Here is a 19,843-nt window from a genome sequence, read left to right as displayed (position 1 = left end):
GAATGGCCCAGCTAGATCTCACCCCCTTGTAACCATGCTGGGATGGCAGGAGTTAACAGCATGACCTACTTCCCAAACTGCTGATTCCTTGGTCTCCTCAGCCAATAATAGCTACCATTGTAAAATTCCTTCCCCTTCCCCCTAGCAATGTGACTGGCATTTGAGCACTTCAAAATTCTTGACCTTTTAAGCTACATATATCAAAGGAAAGACAGACTTTGTGAGCTGTAGATTTCTGTGCACACGATTAATTATTTTTGTGGTTGTGACACCAGCTACCTATGCCAACAAGGCCTCCAATGCTACATGTGTATGGGCATCAAAAATGGATCACCTGCTTTTCTCAGGTGGTGTGTTTGGAAAGTCTTACTAGCAAGTAGATTTTTTTTTTATTGTTTTTTTAATCCCTAGGTCATGACAGGAAAAGCATGCAACATAACTGTGGGTAGAGAAAGCCAGGAGCAGGAATTTATTTGGTTTTACTCCAGATAAGTCTACATAAAGATTTGTGGAATAACATTAAGAATGTGCATAGTGCACATTGCTTGGACTGTCCACAGATCTTGGCAACACGTAGCCATTCTTTCTCCTGGTTCAAGGCAATACAGTCTCCTTTTTCGGGTCATATAAGAACTCTGCAAGGCCTTGATTTCTTTTTCTAAATTAAAAGCAAAACAAGAAGAAAAAAACCAAAAAGAAGCCAGATGATCTAGTGACAGTGGAAATGCCTCCTTCTTTTGATTTTCAGATTTTCATTCTGCAGTTCTATCACAGAAACATTTGCTAGTGGTTACATGGGCTTCCATCATGTGTGCAGGAGGTTTCATGGATTCTGTTTTTCATCTTTCCAGAACCTGTCACTATCCACTAAATGGTAACTGGAAGTAGCCAGATTCTCTCATATGCCTTACTGCAGCTGCTGGCAAATTTAAAGCAACCTTTTCTTTCCCACCGTATACACTATTGCAAGTATTTGACAGTCATGTTCATAAAGTATTTAGATTCTGAGTGCAAATGCAAACCCTTCCAAAATCAGTTGATGGGGTCTCACAGAAACTTTATCTGGGTGGTAAGACAGTAAAGATAGTGCATGATTATTTTACATACTTGAAGACAGCAATCAGCAGGTTTACCAACAGGATATTAGCTACCAAGAGGTAACAGGCCATAATAGCAGGAGTGAGCCAGGCCCCTGGTATACACGGAGGGAGGCGTTTACCATCATCATCATAAAGATTGTCCCCACAAGGAGCTGAAGAAAAAGCAGGAAAGGTGTTTTTCACAAATTGCCTGACATATAAACACACTATTCACATTTATTTAATGACGACACATGCATAAAATTTGCCAAGCTAAATGAATTTTGTCAGTTTATTTCCAGTAGCAAGTATATATAATTTCTACTTCAAATTCTGCTTTTAACTACAGCCTACAAAAATAATTTCCCATCATAGTGATCAGAGAGGCAGCTCCAAGTTTACTGTACAACATGGCTTTCTCTTTAAATTCATATGGATTTTCTTTCTCTCACATTAACAGTCTAGGACAAGATCTTAATGTGCATACTTCTATATTAATAGTGGAATTTAAAAAAAATTCTCCAACCAAACTTGTGTGCATACCTTGCAAAAGATAGAAAAGGATTTACTCAGTGGTCTCAGATTGCTGAGCATAAATTAAACCTTTATCAGGGCCTTGAGGATACTAAAGAGGCTTTAATGATCCTGACTAGCTTCACCTGGGGTCTACACCTACACCCCCTATGCACCCACCTGTTCCTGTCTGAGCTATGTCAGGTGTGCAGGTGTCAGCTCTGCCTCCTGGATGGACCTTGGACTTGTGTTTGTTCCCTGGGTGGGCCCTTCTTCTGTCTCTGGCCCTGTCTCCTGTTGCTCCTGACTGGACTCCCTAGATGGACCCTAGACAATGATGTTCCTGTCTGGGGCTGTTAAATGTTACCAACAAGTGGCCCTGCAGCCACTTTCAGGCCAATTTCTGTTTCCATGATTTTTCAGAGTAATTCTAAATTTTAGCTAAAATTTTAAACTAATGAGATAAAATTATAAAATGAAAAATATATGGTAACAGCAAAATAGAGCAGTGAGAATGAGACAAAAATTGAGAATATTGATCAAACTGATACAAAATAATTGTTTGATGTAATCCTAAGAATACACAGGTTGTTTTGGGGTAAGAGTTGTCTTGGGCAGATGCAGCAAGTTTATCCTGTCTCTAAATGAAGTGCCAGTGTATCTGATTTCAAATACAAGGCTAACTTTGGAACCATTTAGTAGCAGGTAAAGTGTTTATCAGCCACAGGTTCTTTAGCTGAAATCTTAGTCTGACAATGAGTTCATTACAGATTTCGTTTATGTGAATAGACAAACCAGATTTTTTAAGCATTTTGCAAAAAAAGCCAATGCTTCAACCTCACCTGAAAAATACTTCAAATTACTTGAAAACAGACTAATCTTATTTACTGTGGGGACCGAAAGCGATATTTAGATCATGATTAATAAAATATATTTAACTTGCTTTTCAAACATCAGACCTACATTTTTTCAATTTATCATAAGAAAAATATAAGAGGGAAGTCAAGTGAATCATAATATTATTCACATGGACTCATGAAAGTATTGACAAAGAAACATTAACATTATATCTAGGTAATCAAAGGGCATTAGATATACCATGACACTCATACATCATGATTTAAAAAATGGATTATTGTCATGTCAGTGTACTAGAAACAAATCATAGCAACCACACGAGCTCAATTAAAACTTCTGATCTGCAATCTGTATTAAAATATTTTTCCTTTGCTTCTTTTCAAATGAAACAAGTAGATAAACAAGATTCACACCTGAATATTGGATGAGCCATATAATTAAAATGTCATTGTCTAGTGAAGAAAAAGATTAATGAACATATTCAGCTAAATAAGATAATCAGCTCTCCACAGAGACTTACGATTAATTTCCATGGCATAGACTGAACAGCATTCCAAAGGAACAAAATAACAAAGGAAGCAAGGAGAGAAAGAAAGAAAACAATAGAATAATGCAGGGGGAAAAAAAAACATAAAAAAGATTATTTAAAATACAGTTTTGCCACCAAGAAAAGATAAGCAGCTCAAATATCAAACCAGTAAAGACATATGCTTAGAAACAATGTCTTTGTTAAAAATGCATTGCATTCTGCAATTTCCTTTTCATATTGTTATCCCCAAAGGCTACATATGGCAGTGAATTAAAGAGATTAATAATAAATCACAAAATGCTTCTGGCAGATGATCATTTAAATATACACTATATTTTAGGCAAGTAAACAAAACTGGCAGCCACTACAAACACAAACTAACCCAAAGTTATCACAAAAATTAATTATTTAGCTACTATGGAAATATTTCCTCCTTTTCTTTCTCTCTCTTTTTCTTTTTTTTTTTTTAAGAACCACCAGTCTGTCAGCTGTTTCTATTGAATATCAGTGTTTCTGTTAACAGTCATGAGACTGATGTTATTCCAGTGTACAGTATCATTAAAGCCCATTTTCACTACCAGTATGGACACTTGCCAACTCCTAAATGGTGATTGAAAAAAAATCACACTACTGAAAGAAACTCAATCAGGGTTCTCTATTCTTTAAGAATTTAGTACTGTTGAGTACTAGATGCCACTAAATTCTTGCTCAGGGACATCTTCTAAGCAGAGGGAACCAGACAAGAGCATCCTGGGTTGCATTAGGAAAAGTGTTACCAGCAAGTTAAGGGAGGTAATTATTCACCCATACTCAGCTCTGGTCAAACCACATCTGGACTTGTGTGTCTAGTTCTGGGCTCTCCCATAGAAATCAGACATGGACATACTGGAAAGACTCCCATAAGTGGCCACAAAGATTATTAAGTTGATTGGAGCATCTGACAAATGAGGCAAGGCCAAGAAAGCTGTGATAATTTAGTGAGAAGAGAATGGATGGGGGGGATCTTACCAATGTTATAAATGCCTGATGGTGAGATGGAGTAAAAAAGACAGACTCTTCTCAGTGGTATGCAGTGATAGGACAAGAGGCAGTGGGAAAAGATAGAAATAGGGGAAATTCCATTTAAACCAGGTTGTTCAGAGAGGTTACACCATATTCATCCTTCAAGATATTAAAACCTTGACCAGACAGTCCCTGAGCAACCTGCTCTAATTTACCCTGCTTTGAGCAGGGAAGTTTGATTAGATGATCTCCAAAGGTGCTGTTGAGCCTCAGCAAATCTGTGATTTGTGATCTTCATTTTTAGGTGACTTCCTATAATCAGTGAAGCTACTGACAAAAGTCCAACTATGTTCTTTCAGAAGGAAAATTTGATGTAATACTTTTTCCATAAATTGTTTATACTCATGGGCTTTGGCAAAACTACCTTGACACAGAGTCAGGTTAGATTGCCCGTAGCAATCACTTCCCAGTGACTTCTGAGGTTGCTTTTCTGGCCTGTTTACAGATAACCAGAGAAAGATCTGAGTGAAAATTTCTTATTGAAAGTAAAAAGATCTTCAGAAGTCAGTCCATAGACTTCTAGACATAAGAAATTTACAGAATAACCATCATGCAGTCTAGTTATACCAGTAGAACACCTTGCATAGCCACTTTTATTTCACTATTAAAACAACAACAAAACCACACATTCCCAAGTTAGCTTATATTTAAGTTGCTGACACAGCAAAGCTTCTGACCTGGGAAGGTTAGTGGAGCAAGTAGCTGGACTGAACTTGTGTAACTGGAAAGCCCTGAACTGAAACTTTTTTTCCCCAAAATCTTTTGCACTGCTGAAGAAAGACTTCTAATTCAAAAGATGCTGAGTATATAACTTAGAAACAGCTGTAAGTATGACAGAAGTCTAGGACACCACTTACACTAAAGAGGTCGGTATTGTTGGTAAGGTGTAAGCTTTGATTTATAAAGAAATCAAACTGTCTACGTTGGCACATATTTCTTTGTTCAAAGTGAAGGAGGATTGGAATGTACATTATGAACCACAAAGGTAGGGGATACACTGTAACAGCATATTCCTCCCCATGGGAGAATTAGTCCACTTGAGAGATCCTGAGCTTACCCTGGCTCACGTGTGCACTGAAACTGCAATATCAGACAATAAATGACTGGCTTGACCTTTTATTTGTCAAGAGTAATTTAATGTATCATAAATTACATTAATGAGACAAGCATTCATAAGGAAAATGAAGATTATATGATCTTTGCAACAGTGTAGAAACAGACTAATGTCATTTTATTCCTTTCTAAGCGATTAAAGTACACTTTAATGACATTTGGTATAAAAGTTTCTCATGATGATGGATCTTTATGATTTTTGACTGAACCTAGACCTTACAGTTTCATCAGCCTTCCACTTTACTACTTGTCAATATATGCAGATGGTTGAAATAACACGTACATGATGCTGAAATAGCAGCTTATATTATTTCAGATAAAGTGCAAACTATGCGATACATACTAGAAGAGGCCAGCTGCGTGTTTGACTATCTGTACAAATTTCAAATATTAACACAAAACTAGCAGTAATATGACGGTTTCCATCTCCTCTAAAATACTCAAGAGTTATTTTTTTAAACTGTGCAGTTTTTATATAAGAAAGGCTATTTCCACACCCAAAGCTAATCAAGCAGTTTTCATTTTTTGTTTTGCTTTTCTACAGGTGTAGAAAAGAACATGAGTGATTCATGAAATGGAAACATTTCGGGGAAGCAGATAGATGTATCTATGGGACTAAAAATGTATTAGCTCATTGTGGTGTGAGTTGGAGATGAAAGGATATGTGTATTTTCATTTCCTGTGCAAGGTATTTATTTTTTTCTTCTTCTGTTGGAACTGACTATTAGTAAAATAAATTGGTTAAACTATCACATGACTGAATTTAAATATAAACTGCGAGACAGGACATGCAGGTGGAGAACAGAAAATTGCTCAGTCTCTGGAGTCTCACAAGAGAGCAACAACAACAATAATATAAACATAAAGACAAACACTACTTCCAAATTAAAAACAATCATTAATTTGGATCTGATCATCTGCCTCAGAAACAGGAAACAGACTCTTACTATGAATTCTACTCTTACGGTCTATCTGGTCTGCGAACACCTCTCCATAGATCATCCAGTAGGGCATATAGAAGATGTTGCGAGCTAGTCTCCAAGAAGGCTCCTCATCTGGGTGCAGGATAGCTTGGCGGGCTACTCCAAAACTCATCAGAACGACAAGCATGATGACCACAAAGTAGAGCATGTCAATCATCTGTAGGAGAGACCATACAGAGGCTCTTATCATCACCAGGTAGTACAGTAGCACCCACGTATCTGTTTGCCAGTATGCATTAAACAAGAAAGTATCAAGAGAACAAATACATTCCTCTGGATAATTTTCTTTATATTACTCTTTGACTTTAACTACTGCTCATGAATTAAGCATACACAAAAATGCAGTAAAAACAGTCATTTAAAAGAATACTAGGTTTATATTTAAAAATACTTTAAAAAATGCTAAAATCTTTGCTATCCCTATTCTCTTTTGCATCAAGTGCACTATGCCGTGCTTTCAGCACAGACCTCTTCTGTGGTTGCAAAGAGATGATATAATCATTGCTGTATCATCTCCTGCTCACAACTGATGCTTTTGTGGATGATCCTGGTGTATCAACAATCTCTTATCGCTATGGCTTTGGGAGGCAGAAGGCAGGCAAAGTGAACAAGTTTCCACAGGCTGGTTCAAAAAAATCAAACAATTATTAGCAAGAGTATTGCATCTCATGTGTGTGTGAAATTCACACAGCAACTTTTTCACAGCCTTTATTCAGTCCTACTCAGATAGAAAACCTCTTTTTTAAAATCAGAACGGAATTTAGTTTCCCGTGAAGTTCTGAAATATGTAATTTACAGCAATTTAGGCACTAACCATCTTTCCAATCATCATGACGTAAGGTCCCAGATATTTGTTCACACCAAAGATATCTAGTACTCTAATGTACCAGAAAATTATATCTACGCAGTAAATCACTCTTCCATAACCCATGTAAGGCTGGTTCTGTAGGCGAAGAATTGCTCCGATCATAAATACTGAAATAGCCACCAGGTCAGTAATATTCCAGTATTCCTGGAGCCAAACTTTCACTTTTTGGCTCAACTTGCCAGGCTCTGACATCAGAATCTGAAATTAAACAAGAAACAAAACCAAAAACAAACAAAAAACCCAAAACAAAACAAAGCAAATCATTAGTAAAAACTCCAAGTTACATTTTTGAAGTAATGGTCATGAAAAAAGACCAATCTTGTCACATTCAATAGGTGTCCAAGACCCCCTCCACTGCCAGCAAAATTTGTCTCAAGTGGCAATATTTTTAGTTACTCACAGGCAAAATTTCCTTTTCACGAAACACAGAATGGCTTGTGTTGGAAGGGACCTATAAGATCATTTAGTCCAACTGCCCTTCCATGGGCAGAGACATCTTTCACTAGATCAGGTTGCTCAAAGCCCTGTTGAACCTGACCTTGAATACTTACAGACATGGGGCATCCACAACTTCTCTGAGCAATGTGTTCCAGTGTCTCACCATGCTCATAATAAAAAATGTCTTCCTTATGTTCAACTGAAACCTACCTTCTTTCAGTTTAGAACAGTTGCCCCTTGTCCTGTCACTACGGGCCCTAGTAAAGTCTTCGGCTTTCTTATAAGCCCCCTTACATATTGAAAGGCTGCAGCAAGGTGTCCCCAGAGCCTTCTCTTCTCCAGGCTGAACTACCTCAACTCTTACAGCCTTTCTTTGTAGCAGAGCTGTTCATTTTCATGGCCCTCCTCTGGACTCTCGTTTCACCTTTGTTTATATTTTGGCTTTATTAAGCCTTTTTTTGTTGTAGACTTTAATCAGTAGCATTTAAACCAGAAGATCTGGCTTACTGACTTGACATCCATATTTATTTCTAAATACAGTTAGTATGAGATGTGGGAATTGTGAATCAGAGAAGGATAGGCTAAGTGCAAACTACACTACAGCATGTGAATCCAGTAGATGTTTCTATGCCCTCTTCGTCATACAAAACTAACGAGACCAGTCAGATAGTACTCCTGGCTAATTCCCCAAAACACCTGTCTGCCTGAAGTTCTCAAGGACTGCACCAGTAATAAAATACAGTGCCTACTGAGATTTCCTTCATGGGTTATGGCCTTACCCTTCCTTGGAAATACACATAAGAGAATGACAACATTCATTTTGACTGCTAACCTCAGTGCATTTTTGCCTGACCTTTTTGCACAATAAAATAAGGTTTTGTATGGGATTGGATTATAAATAAACTCTCTCCAGTGATGGGCATTTGGGGACTCTGTGGATATGAGAATCTTCTTACTCGTGTATGGCTTCTCAACCCTCTGCACAAGTCCATGCCATTATTACCTCTAAAAGCAAGCTTCATTTTAAGGATCATGAGATGTTGGTATGGTCAGACTTTACCTCTCTTACTTTCTCTAAAGCCAATGTCACAATGTAGGAGATGACAATCCATTCCTGGACTGACGGCCACCGTTCCATCCGCACCAAGATGATATAATTAAATAGCATCAAGTAACCGAGGTATGATATCTAAAAAAAACCAAACCCCAAAAATCCTTTATGGACTTTAGGTGATGGATCCCAGGATCCTTACACAGTTAGGCAGTATTCAATTACTTGAGATGACTTCAATACACAAAAATAATCAGTGTCCACAAATTTACATTAGGAAGTTCTGGACTATTAGTGTAAGTCAACCCGGTTATCACTCAGTTTTCTATAACTACTTTTTTAAGTTTAAATGTCAAACTGGTGATGTTGGTGTCTCCATGCCTCACAGCAGTCTTTGGTGACCAGCCAAACTAAAAACTTTAGACATCTTGAAAGTCCAGAGTTAAGGAACCAAAGGAAACAAAGCAGTAATAAACCAAAAGATATTCCATGGGAGAAAAAGTTTTCTAAAGAATGAGGTATTTGGTGTGAAATGTTTACCCACCATCTCAAAACAGCTCTAAAGCAGAATGGGGAGGCAGGGCTGTGAGCAGCACCTGCCTGGAGGGGTAGGGGAAATAAAGAGCCACGAAGCTACGTGCTTTCCTCTACCCTGTAATAATGTGGTTGAGACCACCTAGGCAGAACATACTCTTTACATGAAGCCAGAGGCATACAGACTTCATATACCAGTCCTTACAACACCTCTTCCTATACTGGTTACTCATCTGCATGTAGGTTTGCAGATATTTTGGTTACTTTAAGTAGCCCCTAGTCTCAGGAGCAAGTTTCTTGTTGAAGCCTAATTCAGTGAGAGCACAAAAGGCTGCATCACCATGTGAGAGAAGAAACACCAAACAGAAGGTAGTAAAATCATCTTAGCTGAGGGGCCTGCATAATGCATGAAAGTGAAGCCTGCTCTATTCATGACATTCATATGAACATATATAAGCACATACATTGAGGCTATGCATGAAAGATTCAGGTGTTGAAGACCCTTACCTGCACAAGAAAAAACATTTTCTTCTCTGAAGAAAGTGGGCCTGCCGCAACGCACTTCCTACAGCTGCTATGCACACAGGCAGAGGCCACGGGCCTCCAGCAGCTGAAGGAATGACAAATGCTGTGGAACATATGATCTAGGCAGTCGAATTATTTCTTTTGTTCAAAGAAGCAAAACAAGAACTCCAAAGCACTCTAAATTAGGCCCTTTGTGCCTGGGGCTTTTTAAATCTACTAACATGTAATTTCTTTACACTGTGAAACCATGTTGAATACTTTTATTTAAAATGAAATATGAATTTTGCTTTTAAATTACTAATACAGGCAGCAGAAAGGGATCGGTGTAGTGTTTTGTGATTACAATGTGTTAAAAACCTACATAATATCTTGACTTTTTAGGTATCGGAAGTCCTAACTTGGAATAAAAAATAAACCAGGATCCTTTTTACAGGGCATACACAAAATTTATGAGCAGCAGCATAAATGTTTTTTCTGTTTTATTAAAACAAAGTTTAGCACCAGATAATTCTTGATGCATTAAAGAGAAAATCAGATGCTTGTCAAAAATAAATCTTTTAGTTTAGATTGGTTTTGATTATTTAAATAAAAGAAAAGTACCTATTTAAGTCTTAGCAGACTGGGTTCTGTGCTTCCATCTAGGTTGTACTCATCTGAGCCTAACTGTCAACAGCAAATGGCAAGCACTGATACGGTGTCATTATTTCTTGGGTCCTAAAGTATACTTCATTGCAGAACAGGAGCCAGAGCCTTTAGAAAGCAAGAGAATCCAGCCAAGAGAATTCTGGATTGAGTGACTGGATTGTGGAGCTTGCACTGAGTTTGGCACACGATTCGTCAGGCAGAGCCTCCTTCAAAGTGTGTAGGAGCTTTAAAGGCTGACAGCATAAGCTTCAGTTATTCATTCTGTTTCATTGTCAATGCATTTTTCTCTTAATAGAGTGCTTTACTCATCAGATTTCATGAAAGTCAGAACTATTTATTTATTTATTGGTTATTATTTTTACAGTGGAATCTTTTAAGTTTCACAGGTGTGAGAAAAATGATCATTATCAGTTTAATCATCATGACTTACTGTGTAGAACCAAAATTTGACAATAGGTGCATTATAGAATTCATAGATCTTTGTTCCAATTGGAAGGCTCTTTTGTTTTTTATTTCCATTCTCTTCATCTCCTTTTCGGGAGCCTGTATCCACATTTGCATCCTGGAAGACCAAAGTTGTCAGTTTTCATCAATATACAATAGTAAAAATAGTAGCTTTTCCTCAACTACAGCCCCAGTCAACTGTTAACTACACAATGCTTCCTCTGAACAATAGACCACTTTTTAAAAAGATAAAAATACAAATTCTGCAAATCTGTGCAACCACACAGATAATTTACACACCCTGAGAACCCAGCATATACACTCCCAAAACTCTTCACTGATTTTTATCCCAGAGGCAGTTGAGATTTTAACTTATAGCATAATCAGAGAAGTTAGAAAACTGAGCACTCTTGAGATATTAGAACTTCCTAATAATCTCCATTACTGACCACATTTTCCTCCTCCTTTTCTCTGCCTTCTTCATTTTCTCTTGATGTCTGGTAAGAATAATCATCATAACTCCGATACTCTAAGAAAAGGATGGTGGGGGGGAAGAGAATCCCCATTATAACCTGTACAACACAAAATAATTAAACTCAGATGGCAATATTTGTTTACATTAATAGATTTCATAACAAGGCAAATCCCATAATATTTTATTTTGTATAGTATTCAAGATACTCTATCTTCAAACCTACAAAAATGAGTAAGTAGTACTTATGAAGCATTGGCATAAGGTCTTGTATGGAAAGATGGCACCCTGGAAGGCTTCCCATCTCCATGAACACATTGCAATTAAGAAATTATGCTCCAGAATTAAGAGTTGTGCAGAGAAATTCCATGGAATAGTCACAGTAGCTGTTGGAAGAGGGCTTCAGGTTTGTTTCTGGAGTTTATAGTTACTTTAATTACCTACTATAATTAGTTTTAATAGTTAAAAAAAAAACCAACTTCTGAAAGGTAAAAGAAGCCTTGCAGATAGCACTGGGAAAGCTTTTACTATATGAAATTACTGAGACATAGAAACACAAGCATGAGTTGCTGAAGTACATAAAAGGAGCAAAGAAAAGAATGCAGGTAAGGAAACTAGAACACGAGCAGGTTGATTGATACTTTGGAGAAAAGAAAGGAAATAAAAAGACAGTTTTAGAAAGCATCATGATGCAATCTGAAAAGCAGGACACTTCCCTGAAGATTTTAAACAGGTTTAAGAGGGAGACATGGGAAAGTGGAAATAAATGATGAATGACAAAGACAGTGTAATGTGTATGTCAGCAAGCTTGGGAGTATGACATGGCACCATCACAATGGGCCTTCATACGGGTGACAGCAACTGCATTATATAACAAGGAAAGGATTATAGTTGCATGAAAACACACATGAGCAAACACTGCTCTGCTTCCTTAACACTGTCTCACTCATGTTTATCTTTTGTGCCAGCCTCCTCACATTACTCATTTTTTTTGTAAATCCAACAATCAGGAAATACAAAAAATCAGTAAGAGAGACCATATTATCAAATCACAGAAGAGGGAAATAAAAATCATATCGTTTCACACAATGCAACTGCACAGATTTCACTGTTTTCAACACTAACTTTCAACTCTGTCTTCTGGTAAAATATTAAGCAGTGTAAGAAGCACGTGTCCACATCTGGTTCATTTTCTCTTTATTCCTATTGCATGGACCCTAACAGAGATCTTTTTGCTTGTATATGACTAATTTTTAATCAAAGGTGTATGTTTCAAATGAACAGATCTCATAACTCATTGAAAGCCTCAACTTTGCTCGCAGGTTCTAATCATGTGAAGCCTTTTATGGATTTATATTTTCCTTTGTCATGTAGTAATGTTCCTTAGATATAATGAACTTGAAAACCAAAAAATGAGCTTTAAAACAGGTATGTTCTTAAAACATATATAATTAGCAAGCCAATTTGTTCTATGCATACACTACGTAAAATGCAGTGTTGCATGCAACAAACTACATCTTTGAAAAGACCTGCAGAACAGAAATACCTTAAGGCCTGGGTTTTTCCGCATGCGTAGTCGCCCCATCCACATATCTGTTAGGAGCATCTGGCTGCATGTGTGAGCAATGAAGTCCCTGTGTTTAGCTGCTACAGCCAATTTCAAGCAGGTAGAATTACTCCAGTTTTTCAGTTCGTAGGTCAGTAGTTTCATGGCAATCTGCTCATCATGTTTATAGGACTGATCCAAGAGCTCAACAGCCAGCTGGCCAAAATCCCTGGAAAATGCAAGATAAGTCCAGTGAAGTTTGATTTAGAAATCAGTGTTTGCTTGCATTTGGAGTTTTAATTCCGTTCACGAGGGGCCATGTTTTTTCACATATGTGTACAATGACAACAACTGAGTCTCAAGCTTGATTTGGGACAGCCCACAAAAGTTCTGAACAAATTTTTAGTGACCAGAGAGAATTAGCTTAGACTGAAAACATAAGGACAGTTTAGATGTATCATCAGATAGCCCTTAATTTCTGTGAGTAAATCCTGAAAACAACCTTGTGAAATAAAACTAGCTAGTTTTACAGAGAGAAGATGAAGAAAGAATGTGTGCTGTCAGAAAAAAAATGCAGGTCGTCTGGCTAGCGTTGCTTGCAGATTCTGAGACCATATTTTGGCTTGTTTACTGTTGATAAATAGGCTCCAAATGGCATTCTGTGAACCTACATTCTAGAAATCAATTTACTTTACTAAAATTAAAGCTTCTGAGCAGGTCAGACAACCCCCTATATCAAGTAGACATATACTCTGCTCTGCATCTACTAACTTGGAGTTGTTGTCCAGATCCTGAGAGATGTCGTCCACCAGCTCACTCTCAGAAGACTCATGGGCCATAGATTTGTACAGTTTACAGGCCACAAGTGCCTTGGCCATGGTTTCCTCCCCCCGCTGCCAAAGGAAGAGTGCCATCTTTTGCCGTTTCATCAGCACGGCCCATACCATCAGTTCATGAAAGGGATACTGAAAGCGGCTAACTTCTGGGTCATCGACATCAATATCGATCTCTTCCTCCTTTTTCTTCTTCTTCTTCTTCTTACCTTTAGTGGGAGGCTCATCATCCTGGGAAGAAACGAAGAAAAAACATTCCCATCAATTTTTATCAGCTTACCTGACAATGGCACCATACACAGAAAAATTATTGCGAGGGCATATTAATACTGAAAGTTCTAATTTGTTTGTGCTGTTTGCTACAATGAATGACAATAGCAATAAAACTACGGGGAACATGTGACAGAGCACTGGGGTAGCACACACAGCTTAATATTTCATACAGAGAATTGTTTCTTACATACTTAATTACAAGTCACCCATCTTGGGTAAGTACAGTAGAACTCTACTGGAGTGAAGGTACCACTTTACACCGCATCATAAGTAGATCTCTACCACATGTGTAATTGCACAAGTTGATTTGGAATTAATCAATATTTAATGAATTCCATTGCAGTGTCAATGGAGCTCTAACAAACCTGAATTCACTATGAATAGGTTTCACTGTAATTTCTGATTTGATATGTCTGCATCTATTCCTGAAGAACAGTACTGCACATCTTGCAGGCATCAAAGCAGTTTTCAGACTGACATGCAGGTGGAGAGAGCGGTAACATGCAAATGGAAAAGACAGGCAGATAGCATCCATAAGAACAGCAAGATACTAAATGGAATCTTCACCTTTGAATAAGCAATCTCCTCTTATGTGTGCACTGCAAACAGAAGGTATAAGTATCCCATTTCTTAAAGGGATAGAGAGGATAGGCCATTACTACAGGAACCAACATGGAAGTAACTGAAGGGAAGTACTGACAATGAAGCAGGATCCTGAAGGGAGAAAAGCCATGATTGGGAAAATTAGGGTTTAAATAATGTAGGAAGAACACTGCATATATAGGTGTAGACAGAGCTCATCATCATTGTAGACCTTGACTCCAATCTCAGACGTGGATTGCAAGTAAAAGCAATTACCATTCTACAAAATTGGCTCCTGTTCAAGCAAGCTCAGCATAATGCACTATTTTTTGACAAAATATGAACTTAAATCCAAATTCAGGGTTCAGCCTCACACCCCAGGTTTCCAAAGATGACTCTTCAGCTCAGCAATTAAATATGCATTTCTCTTCCAGCAGTTTTAAGAACTGCAAGTTGTGACCTCTGTCTCTTATGGAAAATTCAGAGGTCCTTAATTGCATGCATGTGAAATAAAGTGTTGAGCATCTCTGAAGCACAAGATGTAAAATCTCAAATAGAGGACCAAAAATTAGGTCCTCCCCACACTAGGAATATCAAATCAAAACAAAACCCTGGGTAAGAAAGACAAAGTGGTAAGGAGTCTAAACTTCCTGGTTTAGAGCTGCTACCACTGGAAATGAAAAAAACCCAAACACTCGGAGTCACATCAATTTACTGACCACTTCAGCAAAAGAAATGTTAATTTCTCTTTTCACCTTTTCTTTCTCTTGGAAGAAGGAAGTGGGCTGTACCCACTGTCAAATGGAGAGGACAGTTCAGTTTGTGCCATATAAAACATTTCTCCCTGAAAAATAGGAAAATCAAAATATGCTTTGGGAGAAGCACTGACCAACCTATGTGTGATCAATGCTGATTAAAAAGGGTCACATCTCTGAGGAACTGAGCTTTTGGCCTGGAGCCATTAGAAGATAGGAAGCTGATCAGAGAGATTAAACATAACTTGGACTTTCTCTGTAGAGAAGAAAGCTGTTTATCTGCTTGGGGAAATAGAGGCTTTTGTGTATGGGCATAGTTCACACCAAATGTAACACAAGCAACATGTACATATACTGTGTTTAAATACTATCATAGCATTAATAAAAGCATACTTCACAGAGAAATGTACCTAGCCTCTTTGTGTAAATACTTTCCTGGTCTATATTAATACCTTTTTTAGGAACAAAAGCAACTACCTCCAAAATAGAGTGAGTTTTTAGGTAACGTCCCAGACTTTATTCTGACCAATTCAAGATTTCTATAGACACACAAGTAACTGAGGCAGGGGTTGAACCCAAAATTCTAGATCAGATTCATCATTTACAAAGCGTGTTGCCATCATGGTAGTAAGGATGTTTTACAGTGGCAGACAGCATCTAACATGTCAGACCACCTTGTTTTTTCACTCCAGTTAAATGTTTTCTCTATAACAAAAATTTGTGGCACATAAATTATTACTTCATTGTTAAAGGGGATTTCTAGTATAAGTAGGACTGCTGGATAACATTCTCTTTTCAGTATCATCAATGTTCACATTTGAATGATTAAATCTACAGTATGTTCCAACTTGGAACATGTTATTACATAATAGTGCTAAAAACTGCCTGAAGACTATTAAGCAAAGCTTTAAATAGCTTTCAAAACCCTATACATAAAAAAAATGTCAGAAGTATTTCATAGGCTGTTTGCAAAATCGAAGATCCTGTCTAGCGGAAATTTACTTTAAGCACGGTAATACTGGAAAAGCTAAGAGCAAGAGCAGAACTGTACCAAGAAATGCCCTGATAAAAATAATATTGTACAATAAATCCAACTTACCTCCATTCCTAGTAGTTTGAGAGCTTTTGGCTGAATATTAAAAATAGAAAAGAAAATCAGTTAGATGGGAGGGAAAATTCAAAGACCAAACAATACCAAGGAAAAACACATTTTCATTTACAAATGAAAGTTTATTATTAAACTTACCATTCTAAATAATTCTACCAATAATGGTACAATTAATTAACCTTTCTCTTAATTATATTTACAGGAAGGCAATGGGTTAGAGAATACTTTCCATCCAGCACTCAAGCAAAATATTTTGATTCAGATGGAAAAGTTAAATGAATCATTCAATAGTATACTGCTTTGAGAATTAAAATCACCGCACGGTCACTAAAGCTTGAAAAAATAGTGCTTCTAAGCACACATAAGATACCCATAGGAAAGAGTAAAAAATATAATAGATCTTCAAACCTTTCACAATTTCCCATTAAGAAAAATCCCTCTATTCTCCTGTGAAATCTCTGGTTTACATTTTATGTAAAAGGTTTATTTGTTTGTTCCAGCAGATAGTACTACACTACATATGTACTATATATCGGCTACAGAACACTTGGGCTTTGAGTGGCCTTCTGACCATTTGTGGGGCTAGTTTCCTAGTGTGGGGCTTTTTGTATTTCCGCTAGGAAGTTTCACTTGACCTTCACAGCTGAATCAAGCAAATAAATAAGCTAAGAAAGAAAATTACTATATCTGCTTAGAACAGAGTTTTTAACAAAGTAAGGGCTGTGTGTGATATTCTCAGGATTAGTACATGACTCTGAAATGCTTTCATGAGATTGCAGTGGCTTCCATAGGATAAGATCTATACTCAGAGCAGTTCTTTACAGGACTTAGTGTACAGGTTTATAGCTATTCTGTATTCAGACTCTGCCTTATCCAAGGTAAGGCTACTGCTGGTTATAATTACTTGATCAATAGGCCTGGCTTGACCAATACAGTTTACAATTATAAGACAGCTAAAAGGTCAAGCTACAGCTTCAGGTAGGAATAAGTATGCAAACATCACAGTTAGAAATGCTTGGGTTGTAAACTACTGAAACAGGAGGAAAATCACCTTCAGATCAATGTATTTACCACCTTTTGGGTCCTCCCATCCTTTAACATAGATGTTTTACAGGTTCCTTATAAAACTTCACTACCAGAGTTCCAACTTCGGTCTTGCAGAATTTCTTTAGAATTTAACATGTAGTCTTTCACGAAGACAAAGGAACAGAGTATTACTTATTTTTTAACATCAGCGCAATAGCCATATCCAGAATGAACTCATTCTTACCCTCTTTGGTCCAAATAAATTATTATAAAGAGTCCGAAAACTTTTTCTAGTATAGTTGCAGCGATAAGCTCCACCCATGAGATATTCAAGTACAAGACCAATATCTATTAGTTATTTTTTAGCACAAACTAAAACAGTTTCTTTCTGAAAAAAAAAAAAAAAAAAAAGGATTTAGGATTAGAAAACATACATAAAATATAAAATTTTCTGGCTAGATGTATCATGCCATGCTTAAATTGGCACAGAGGTATTATTTACAACCACTGGTTTCAGCCTCTGAATATTTGTACAAAATTAATGATAATTGTTTCACATAATAAAAATTTTTTGGGTCGATTTTTTTGTTTTGTTGTTGGCAGCATTTATAGCTGAGGACAAATTTTCACTTTATTTACTTGTACAATATGTCAGTGTCCGTACAAGCCTGAGTTGTTTGCAAGGGTTATACTGATGAAGTTAAGTTACTTTGTACTGACTGTCATTAATCCACCAATATAAAGCATGACTTAATTTCATGGTGAATATCAGGCATACTTTACATTTTATGGAAACTTATATTCCATCATAATATTATCTACAGAATTAAGACTACAATGCACAACATCATTTAGATTAATGTGCAGCCCAGAATTAAAAAAAAGGCAGGCTATAATTTCCACTGTTATATTTAAAAACTGGATAGTGGTATTGACTCTGACAGAACCATGAGCTGAAAACTGTGCTTCATTGTTCAAGCTACATCCTACGATAATAACTGATTCTACAGCACCACTGAGCAGTTGCTAAGATGAAATAACTATATCCTAAGCAAACACATCACCTCCATGTTAACCCAACTGAATCCCCGAGACTGCCGCTGAACGAGTGAGCCATGAAAATGCAATGAAAAGGAGAGACAGACAGAAATCAGAATGCAGAAGAGCATTGGTAACACCCAAAAGACAAACACTGAATGAGAAAAGTGTTAAACTATGAAGCAGATCAATATGAATTATACATTCACCCAGTACTGCTTAATTCCCATATCTAAGCCATCTGGGAATAAATGGGAGTTTTCCTTGCAAAAAGGAATACAGGCTATTTCACATAGCTGAATTTTACTGAATAAAAGCTCCAAAACCTCAAAGAGAGCAAATAAAACAACCAATCTTATAATGAACCTATTCATTATAATGAATAGTGAATGAATTCATATATAATGAATAATACATATTCCTAATGAACAAATTTACATAGAATGGAAACAAAAATTTAGGACTTGTAGCACTGAGAAACAGAACGGATTTTCTCCCAGGTAATAGTAGGGTTGCTTGTGAGAAAATGAAGTAAAAAAACACACAAGGAAACAAACAAAAGGGAACAAATTCTGTGCTGGTAGTTGGGCTTCCAGTTAACCTAGCAGGCCTTTCCTTCCACTCCTCCTTTGTAATGCTGCATTGGGCACTTCTTGTGGAGAAGAAACAACATCAACCTAAATCTCAAATGATATATTACATTAGTAGGAGTTTAACTTTCCTCTCCATATGCTATTCTTGCTTTAACTGTTGACTAATGTAATAATGCAAATGTAATGCTGCTGTTAGTTAGGCTTACCTTTTTCACATCTCTGACTAGCAAATGCAGCGTATTTGGTGGACCCAATCTCTGAAACAAAAATAATTCACCATCCATTAGAGCTTCAATTCTTCAGATTTTTTACAAACACAAATGGCACTGTAAGCATAACTTCAGGCAACCACATGCCATCACACTGCAGGGGTGAAAAGAAGGAACTGGGCTACAATGACAAACACATTTCTATCATGAGCTGTGTAATCCCTTTCTTATAATTCTTTATGTGGCGATTCAAGTCAAAGCAGTTGGTGGTATTGTCTTGCGGCAGGAAGTATAAAGGGACTGGAGGACTAGATTGAGGGGTTGAGGTTATACATTGTACGAATGCTGCCCTGGACTACTTGCCACTTAAATGATGGGAAGAAAAACAATCTGGAAATAGTTATGCTCCTGATGAATTTGCTGTGGGTTGGGCTGGGGAAAATTTGAATAAAAATGCATTATGTTCTACTGTTTTGGGAAAAATATTTTGCTTTGCTGGGTCACAAGGAAAAATGATACCAACTTCTGCAATGTGCTAAGAATAAAAGTTGCTATGTAAGTACTTTGTCCGATTTACGGACTTATTGCAATACTATTAAAGTATACATACATGAAAAATAATTGAGATTAAAAGTAAATGACTACTACTAGCTGGCATTAAAATTTTACTATCTACATTAGTTTTTTAAGTCTTTTGAATGTGCATTTCAAATACATCGCTATATTTACATAACAAACTGCAATAGCTTCTGGAAGCTGCTGTAGG

General features: G+C 37.1%; 1 protein-coding gene across 1 annotated transcript in view; it reads right to left on the bottom strand.

The window, feature by feature from the left end:
- Window positions 1-19,843, bottom strand: part of TRPM1 (transient receptor potential cation channel subfamily M member 1) — a gene marked incomplete at both ends in the record, with an annotated part of 34,716 nt that overhangs the window by 2,462 nt on the left and 12,411 nt on the right. Inside the window, 14 exons of the mRNA XM_010176502.1 lie at window positions 1,108-1,252; window positions 2,971-2,991; window positions 6,120-6,294; window positions 6,952-7,203; window positions 8,504-8,632; window positions 10,629-10,760; window positions 11,092-11,214; window positions 12,661-12,889; window positions 13,432-13,724; window positions 16,203-16,232; window positions 17,482-17,585; window positions 18,416-18,429; window positions 18,854-18,876; window positions 19,075-19,125. Coding sequence (XP_010174804.1) covers window positions 1,108-1,252; window positions 2,971-2,991; window positions 6,120-6,294; window positions 6,952-7,203; window positions 8,504-8,632; window positions 10,629-10,760; window positions 11,092-11,214; window positions 12,661-12,889; window positions 13,432-13,724; window positions 16,203-16,232; window positions 17,482-17,585; window positions 18,416-18,429; window positions 18,854-18,876; window positions 19,075-19,125 — 1,721 coding nt within the window. The remainder of the gene's footprint in view (window positions 1-1,107; window positions 1,253-2,970; window positions 2,992-6,119; window positions 6,295-6,951; window positions 7,204-8,503; window positions 8,633-10,628; window positions 10,761-11,091; window positions 11,215-12,660; window positions 12,890-13,431; window positions 13,725-16,202; window positions 16,233-17,481; window positions 17,586-18,415; window positions 18,430-18,853; window positions 18,877-19,074; window positions 19,126-19,843) is intronic.

This window comes from Antrostomus carolinensis, unplaced genomic scaffold, assembly GCF_000700745.2.
Source record: "Antrostomus carolinensis isolate BGI_N321 unplaced genomic scaffold, ASM70074v2 scaffold50539, whole genome shotgun sequence".
NCBI lineage: Eukaryota > Metazoa > Chordata > Aves > Caprimulgiformes > Caprimulgidae > Antrostomus > Antrostomus carolinensis.
The sequence above is the reverse complement of the archived record's forward strand: the minus strand, read 5'-3'. Positions and strand labels throughout refer to the sequence as shown.